Raw genomic sequence first — 9,588 nt, forward strand, 5'->3', positions numbered from 1 at the left:
ACCTATTTGCATTGGTATTAATTATTTAGCCGATTATTTGGCAAATATTATTCAATTGCAAATTGAAAAAAATTCCTAATAAATAATACTGTTATTGTAAAGGCTAGTAGCTATTACATGAAATGGTGAATTTTTGAGTATATTAGGGCTCACTTTAAAAAAAATATAGCATTAGTTTGTCTGGATTCTTCCTCCACATAAATAATATGGGGTTATTTCATGTGGTGGTTGAATTAAATTGAAATTCCATGTATACTGTGTCATCCTAATCTATACTAATATTACACAGCGATAGTGTGTTTGTATGTTTGCTTAAACGCGCTAATCTCTTTAACTACCAGTTAGATTGTAAAAGTTATATTTGTATTTGATAGCCCGACTGACTAGCTTACTTACTTTTATTATCTTACTTTTTACCAGACTGCAAGAAGGCTATCTTGTATGTAATATTTTTTATTACCTTATATCTTCCAAATAGCTGAACGAATTTACGTAACTAAGATATCTTTAAATTTGCCTTTATAACCCAAGTGTTCTTAGATATGTGGAAAAGAAACTAATACGACAACTGCGAGACGCTATAGACTTGAGATGAAAAAGAAACTTTTCGAATTCTGCAATATGGGTATCAAATTACAGGGCTTATTATGTGAGGGTTTTAAAATGTTTTATCATAACTATGTTAAAAAAACCCAATTAGAAAAACAAAACGGAGGTCCTGGGCGAACCCCCTGCCGGGCTGGGCCGATTGAGGTTTTCTTTCTTGTTTGGCCCAGGTCTGGTTGGTGTAAGGCTTTGGCCGTGGCTAGTTACCACCCTACCGGCAAAACGGTATGATGTCCTCCTAAGAAGGTCGCTTCCATCTTAAATTGCATCATCACTTACAATGAGGTGAGATTGTAATCAAGGGCTAACTTGTAAAGATTAAAAAGCTTTGCGATCGCTGATTCGCATGCTTATCGTGGCAATTTGGACATAAACCCTGATAAGTGCCACTGTTGACCTCTGGAAGATGGCTGGCATTGGTTGGATGCAGAACGTCAAATAAAGAGAGGGCTGGCGCTGCTTAAAAGACATATGTCCTGCACTGGACGCATAATGGCTGATGATGATAACGATGATAATGACACAGACATAATTAGTACTAGAGAACTTTAATTCGTGTACCACGGCATAAGTCGTGTACCACCCAACGTGCATTTATTTGTTTTATATTTTAGAAATCATTTGATCGAAAATAAATAATAAATTAAATTAAAAAGAGAATTTATTATCACCAAAGTCCAGCTTCAGCCATTAATAAAACAGAAGAGAGACAACTTTATAAAGCCTTTTGTATTTCTAACAAAGTTTTCCCCTTCGTTTCTGGTATGAAGAATATGGTGAACAGCGCTGCTACCGCACACGTAGCGGAGAAGAACCAGAAGGCCACGTGACCACCAACAGCCTCCAACAGCGCACCAAAAGCAGTTGATACAGCGAACCCAAACAGCCACGACGTGGTCATGGTCACGGTGGAGCCCTTGCTCCTGACATTGCTCGTAAACATCTCCCCTATTATAACATTTGGGATTATGCCGAGACCTGTAAAGAGTTAATTTTTGAATTGTTATAGTTATTAATTTTGCTTAAAGATGGTTTAGTGTCATAATTTTTGATGATTAGGTATGAGACGATAATAAGACAGAAAACTTTTGCTCTCCGAGGCACGAGATTGATTAAGTTTAATTGTGTAGGGGTTTTAATGGTTTAGACCATAGTAACCCCTCTAATTACTGGCTGCTATTGTAAATTTCTTGTTAGAAAAGAAAAACAATAAATACTCTTAATATTAAAATTTTTAAATACCTCAATAACACTTATAGATTCATAACATTAATAGATAAGACTATTGGTGACAATAAACAGAAATCAAAATGTTTTTTCACTAATAGTGAAAAAACAGAAGAGAAAAATAGTGAATAAGAGAAAAATTATCTCTTAAAGAATTTATACCACCAAAACCACTGGATCAAGGAGAGAAATAGAAGTTAGAAGATTATTAGAAGAATGTAAGATTGAGGGCCGGTTTCTCCACTCACTGAAAAGTGTCAGATAGTGTAACCGTAAGTTTTGTTGTTGATCCAATTGTAACTGAGAATACAATTATACTTACCAGAATCATAGGCTACATAGAACACTATCAGTAACACTAATGGCAACCACTTTATGTGAGTGATTACTGGATTCTCATTGTAGTCTAGGTAGAAGTATAAACCAAGTATGAACTGAAAAAAGAAAAGCTAATTTATTGGCTACTTTAAAAACTTGATTTCACAGCAGGTTCTTAAAATTCGAATTTAGATTTAAAAGAGAAATATCCCATCTCAAAGTAATCCCGGCGTATTCGATAAAATTTGCCAGATGGCTTGACTTGGTCGGAAAAATAAAGCCATTATAGCCATTATATACACTAAAGCCGTTAACTTATTACTTAATATATACTATACTTGAACATTTCCCATAATGTTTATGTAAACAGGCTGACGCGGAGAATATGTGAAAAAAAATTAATTTAAATTTGAAGGACTTTTAGGAAAAATAAACTTAAATTAGAAGGGTTTGTATTAAAATATGTAGAGATTCTTACCATACTCAAGGAGCATATCGTACTAGATATTATCAAAATAACCCTCCTCCCGACTCTTTCGATAAAAATCGGTGTAACACTACTACCCGATAGCTGGAAACATCCAATAATGATCATAGATATACTGGATTTTATAGACGATCCAGCCATATCGAATATAGTGGCTGAAAAAAATAACACGGCCAAAACGCCGCTGCCGTGTTGCAAAAGATTTATGACGACGACCACAAACAAGGCTTTTCTGTTGCTTCTAATGGAAAACAGGTCTTTCCAATCCCTTTTGGTGTCTCTCATTTTTAGCTCCTCTTTCGCTTCTAGCAATTCGTTCATATCTTCCATTCTATCCAAGTTTTGTAATACTTTTCTTAATTCTTCATCGTTATCTATAAATCAAATCAACTCGTTCAAAAGATGATATTTAATTTTTCGTCGTTGTCTATATACCAAATGAATTCGATTAAAAATATGATATTCCATATTTTAAAGCTGCGTCGTATTAGGTGATAGTAGTTCACTTAATATTAGGTTGACTATCTTCCTTTCATTTATGTATTTCGGCGTATATTTCAAAATATGAGCCAAACCTTCCATTTTATTATAATTATATTCGGTTTCACTAGCATCTAATCTAACATTTGTTTTTTCGACGAAATTACACAATTATCGTCATTTTGCGTAAAATGGCATTAGTGTAATGGCAAGTATTAACGTTATTTTTGTGAAAAATCGTTAATTAAGATGATTTCGTCGAAATAATCAAGTTCCATGATTTTAAAGACAAAATATAATTGCCACTGCCATAATTCAAAAAACTATTTTCAAGATCATTAACTTAAATTAACCACTTTAGACAATCTCAAAAACGTAAAAATACGACAAAAACGATGAAGTGGCCATTTTTTAAAGATAATTGACGTAACTATTTATTAAAGACTTTTTTAACGCTAAGATAAAAAAATAAAAGGAAATACAGAACATTGTAATATCATACAGAGGTAAAGTTTGTGGTGATAAAAGGATCATCTGTGGATCTACTGAACCGATTTTGAAAACTTTTATTTGTGAGAGACGATATATTATTTTAGCCCCGTATTCTTACGGAAACGGAAACTACGCAGGGCATCGGCTAGTATTCAATAAGCCACTTAATTTAAATACTTGAATTTTAACAAACTAACTAGCTGCATCACACCGATCTTTGCCTATCCTATTTAACAGTTAATAAACAAAGGAATATACCTTGCAGCGCATAGAAAATTGGTGTCTCTGGTATAAATAATATACAGAATATAAAAACGACAGTCACAATAAGAGCAATATAGCACGTCCATTCGTAAGATACATATGGTCCAGTAGCAAATAATACTATTGAACCTATTGTCTGGAATATTCCAAGAGTTGTTAGAAGTATTCCTCTAATTCTTGCAGATCTGAAACCAAATTGTTAATAATATGGTAAAGCCAATCTTTTCCAAGAAGTCCATTTAACTTTGAATACAGTGCACAGTGCAGTACAAAGCACGTTTGTGTATACAGATATATTAAACCCATCGATGATGAGATGATGTTTTTTTTCTCTGTTGTAAAATACCAATTGGGTACTTCTTAAAATTACGATCTAGCTTACTTATACGTGGCTAATTAGTGTTTTAACTTTAACCTAAACTTATAATATATTATTATTATACTTAGATAATGTCCAAATCCTAGCTCTTCCATGTAGCACTTTACACTATTACTAGTCAGTAAACACTAACTGAAATGGTTTGGTGGTTTGGGCAGCTGGTTTGCCTCGATGTTTACGTGATGGTGAAGTCTTTGTTCATGAGCAAGTGACATTGTTTGAATTATTTTGTCGACGTTTTCAATTTTAAGGTCCTGATGAATAACGTCATTTCGAATGTACCAAGGTGCATTTACAATGTTCCTGAGTAACTTGTTCTGAAATCTTTGTATAATTTGGATGTTGCTCTTTTTGGTACAGGCCCTCAGCTGTATTCCATATGTCATGAGATGATATGAATATGAGTTGGTGGTTGACGCTTGTGATAACTGAATCACTTTAGAATAATAATTATTCTTGTACGTTGACGTTGACGATGACGGTGACGGTGATGATGATGATGATGATGATGATGATGATGATGATGACGATGACGATGACGATGACGATGACCATGATGACGATGACGATGACGATGACGATGATGACGATGACGATGACGATGACGATGACGTTGACGATGACCATGACGATAACGATGACGATGACGATGATGACGATGACGATGACGATGACGATGACGATGACGATGACGATGACCATGATGACGATGACGATGACGATGACGATGATGACGATGACGATGACGATGACGATGACGATGACGATGACCATGATGACGATGACGATGACGATGACGATGATGATGATGGTAATAATGATTTATTTTATTTAAATAAGCTGATAATTTATATAAGCTGATTTTAGTTTATATAACCTGATAATAATACTTACGCAATTTCACCAATGTAGACCAAGTTGGTTATTGCAATAGCTCCAATCCCTATACCAAGCAGATATCTCCCAATTAGCAATAGTGCAAAGTTTCTAGTAGTTACCATCATTATGTACCCTATAGACACTATAACTCCTCCTAGTATAAAGCATGGCTTTCTTCCTTTTACGTTTGAGAGCCATAACACTATATATGGACCTGAAATATAATTTATAAAATGCATTGTCAATTTTTAGCAGACTCAGATATGGATTACAAAAATAAAAACCAAGGTCGAACAAAGGTATGATTCACAATATTTGCCAGGACAACTTAATTAACAAATCAAACTGTAACCTAAATACGACCCTAGAATGCAGATAATGGCCTTGAGCGGAGTCACGCACTTCTGATCATTGTGTGTAGGGTAAAAGACGTCTTTGAAAGTTAACTAACACTCCCCTTTTCCACTCAAGTCACTTTCACCGCCTACCTGAAGTAACCCATAAAAAATTACACTACAAGAAAAGTGGACAGCTGGAACACCATGAGCATATTGAAGCCGACCGTACGACGAGAGCTTTATATCGCAAGTCGTCCGCGCCAACCGATCGCTACCCCTCTCTAACTCCTTACTCTTTACTAACAAGTCATATCCATTAGACTACTTATCTCGGTTTACCATTCAAAAAAAAATAACTACATCGCTTTCGTTTATGTGATCATCTAACATAGTTAATTCAATGAAATGACCTTGTTTAGGTACTCCATAACCATCCATCCATTTTAACTTTTCGTTAAAATAACATTACTATTTTGAAAAATCAAATACCATGTGTCTCAAACAGTGAAGGAAAAACATCTCTGCGTGTGTGAAGTCTGCCAATCCGCACTTGCCGAGCGTAATGGACTAAGGCCGTAATGCTCTCATTCTAAAAGAGACTCGTGCTCAACAGTGAGCTGAATTTTTGTAGTTAATGAAAGAACATTAAGTACTACTTGCTAATACCACTACTATACTTACGGCACTTTGCATAAAATGACGATAAGTAATTTCATTGAAAACACAATGTAAATGTAATTTCATTGAAAATCGATATAATGACTCTTTATTGGTACACCGACCTACATAAACTAAAAACCCGATGGCCCTATGGTCGTGATGGACTTATCGTCAAATTTTTTTTTTTTTCTTGGTTTTATCTGCAATCAATCGACAGACTATAATCAGATTATTGGTAGGCATAAAGTGGCGTTGGCAGACCTGGGGACCACTGTCCTCAAATCTGCATAGAGTCGAGCACATCTGCCCGTTTTAACCTTTTGACTCAAATATACAATCTGCTTGTTTCATCAACTAGGACTATATTAATTGAATTACCTATTATGCCCCCTAAATACATGAAAGTAGCGACTAAAGATAGCTGTGTTTCAGTCAGTAGATACGGAAGCGGTGATGTTCGAAGGTCTCGGAGTTTTGGCAACACTGGCCCTGGCCAAGAGTTGGAGTAACCAACTAAAGCTTGTCCCAGATACACTGAAAAGAGACATAGAGTGAGAGTCTGCATAGAGGGCCTAGTGGCAGTTTGATACTGTGACGATCACTAACATTATCGCAAATTTCTAAGGAATTGAAACAACGCCATCTATTGGCACTACTGCACAACTGTTTTGGCTGGTGGGAGGCTTCGGTCGTGGCTAGTTACCACCCTACTGGCAAAGATGAACCGCCAAGTGATGTAGCGTTCCGATGTTGACCGTTGAAAAAATAAGGTTTTTATTTGAATAAAAGATAGCACATAAAGTACCAAAAAAATGACTTTGTAATATTAATGTGATGGGTCTGCTTGTTTCTTGTCGCAAATGGATGATGTGTAATTTTGGATAATTTTAACCTATCTAAAACTAAACCGATTTTCATGAAAATGAAATGGTACCAATGTAAAAGTATACTGTTTCAAATACAAAAATAATTTTCAAGATAGGTTTATAAATGACGAAGTTATATGAAAGCAAACAAAAAAAAACGCGTCGAATTGCGAAGCTCCTCCTTTTTTTGAAGTCGGTAGAAAATAATATAATTAACTTACAACAGAAACTTTTTCTGCTCGGGAGCCGTAGCAGAAAAAGATGAAACCGGTAAGTGGCTCAAGTATGCCTCTCTGACAGAGAGTTACATATTTGTACCTTTTGCCGTGGAGACTTTTTGGCCATAGAGCCGCAGGGACCAAAAAATTTTACCGAATCATTTCACCGCGGCTAGTTGCCTCGACTGGTGACAGAAGGGCTGGCTCATTTTTTGCGCAAAGGATCAGCCTGCCAGGATGGCTGTCATGCATAAATGCAGCTAGTATTCTTGCCACCATTCCACGTGGATACGATTTGTATAGTTATTAGGATAAGTTAGTAAAAAAAAAAACTTACAACATGACGATATAAGTACTTGTCTTTGAATTCCACTTATTTTCATGAACATTTCAATGCACCTGTTAATTATAGCACTTGACAACTACAATATACAATATCCACATACACTTATTTCTTACTGCCTTGCAGTAAATAGTATTTGCGTTGTTAAGATTATGATCATGTTATGATAAATCTGTGCAAATGAGAACAGAATAATGTTTATATTACCATGTTTGCACGTAATGATTATAAAAGTCACAATTGTCAGCTTATTTTAACCCGCCAATGGCTACGTCTATTTGACTTACACCGACAATGACGTCGGTCTCATGCACCGGGTATTGTAATGAAATAGTTTTCGGAATGTTTTGTATATACAGGGTGTCCCGTATTACGATATACTCTACAGGATGATAGCAGCTGACATCAAGGCCTACTAAAATAACGCAATATATGTTAGCCAAAATTTTATGGTTTTTAAGTTATATTGATTTTTGTACAAAATACCAAAATCATCTGTAGGTAGGACCTGCAGATTAGTTTAGTAAATAAATACCATACCATAAGCTGAAAAATTACTTCATGTCAGCTATCACCCTGCAAAATATGTCGTAGTACTATACAGGACAACCTGTATATTGCTCATTTTTATTATAATTATGTTCTTAAACTATCAAACAAAGGTATTTAACTAAGCTCGTTAAATTTTACTTATTATTAAAAGCTTCGCTTAAAACATATAAAATTACTAAGATTTAAAAAAAACACAACACAACAAGAACGCACAGCAAGATAATATTTAAAAAAATCGTACACCAATTAATATATTTCTGGAATTCCTTCAAACCCTTTGTTAATCAGGTGACAGGTACTTACATAAAATGAGTAAAATGAGGCCCTACTAACAAAAAAAATCGCAAGTGTGAACATCATGTGAAATATCAATACTTACTCAAACTATGACAATCTAACGTCAACGGTGACCTCGGTCCTAAAGACCGGATTGGCAGCAAAAGTCCAGAACCGTCTACTTTGCAGGTTAAGTGGACGATGGGTGAAGGGCGATGCGGTAGCATAAGTTATATGATTTTTTTAAAATCACCCGGTCTCACAGACCGTTACCTTTGACGGGTTAAGGGCCTAAAACAAGGCCAGGTCTTACTACATAGAGGCGATATGGAACTTAGACGCTGTTGGTTGGTCGGCATGCTATGACTACTTTTAGATGCCATTGATAATAATTAACGGGACCGTTAGCTACTCATATAAGTAACATTCTCTCCGAGGCACGATATGTAACACTAGCTTCCTAACTCCAAGCATTTGCACTCCAAAGTTATTACAACAAAAACCTAAAAAAAAATAGTTTACCTTACTACCTATTAGGTTCAATGATAATTTTTATACTACAGTGTGCCTAGTGGGAGTTTTCAATATTTTCATACTGTTTCTATCACGTTGACGTAAACGCAAATTTATATTATGGAATTGAAACAGTTGTGCAGTAGTGTCAATAGATGGCGCTGTTTCAATTCCTTAGAAATTCGCGTTTACATTACATGACAGTAACAGTATCAAACTGCCACTAGGCCCTCAGATCGGTTACGTCTCTACAAAATCACTGAAAACAGTGATTTGAATAGGCTACAAAACTGAGCACACACATGCACAATTTTGTCTTTAATTCCATTATTTATATATGTATATACAGTTTTTACACTTCCTGAACACATAACTCGACATTGTTGACGACATTTAGGTATTATTTGTTTAAATAACGTTCCTTGATGACTACAACTAACATTAAGATGTGGGAATTTCCTCTTTTGAGCGCCTCATTTTTCATGACCTAGTAACTCATCTAACAATATTTAACATCATTGATTAGGTTACCTTTTTTGTAAGCTAATATTATACAGAGGTAAGGTAAGGTAAGGTTTGATTATTGTGTGTGTGTTTGTTTGTTTGTTACGAATAGGTTCAGAAACTACATGACCGATTAAAAGTAATCTTTCATCAATGGAAAACTAATTTATCAGCGAGTATCATAGG

General features: G+C 35.2%; 1 protein-coding gene across 1 annotated transcript; it reads right to left on the reverse strand.

Moving 5' to 3' along the window:
- Positions 1-1,287: 1,287 nt before the first annotated feature.
- LOC112045436 (facilitated trehalose transporter Tret1) lies at positions 1,288-7,790 on the reverse strand. Its single transcript, XM_024081604.2, has 7 exons — positions 7,552-7,790; positions 6,509-6,664; positions 5,148-5,346; positions 3,869-4,059; positions 2,630-3,012; positions 2,156-2,267; positions 1,288-1,584 (listed from the first exon to the last, which is right to left on the reverse strand). Exons 1-7 carry the CDS (start codon positions 7,601-7,603, stop codon positions 1,322-1,324), a joined length of 1,356 nt encoding a protein of 451 aa, XP_023937372.2. The 5' UTR covers positions 7,604-7,790; the 3' UTR covers positions 1,288-1,321.
- Between the last annotated feature and the right edge of the window lie 1,798 nt (positions 7,791-9,588).

Source organism: Bicyclus anynana, chromosome 24 (genome assembly GCF_947172395.1).
Source record: "Bicyclus anynana chromosome 24, ilBicAnyn1.1, whole genome shotgun sequence".
Taxonomy (NCBI): domain Eukaryota; kingdom Metazoa; phylum Arthropoda; class Insecta; order Lepidoptera; family Nymphalidae; genus Bicyclus; species Bicyclus anynana.

Bases quoted from the DNA above. Each gene is read 5' to 3' on its own strand.
- LOC112045436 (XM_024081604.2), bottom strand. From the start codon at position 7,603: ATGTTCATGAAAATAAGTGGAATTCAAAGACAAGTACTTATATCGTCA. The intron at 5,347-6,508 runs GTAATTCAATTA...ATTATATTTCAG, and splicing joins GTATTTAGGGGGCATAATAG to GTCCATATATAGTGTTATGG. The intron at 3,013-3,868 runs GTATATTCCTTT...TTTGATTTATAG, and splicing joins AATTTTCTATGCGCTGCAAG to ATAACGATGAAGAATTAAGA.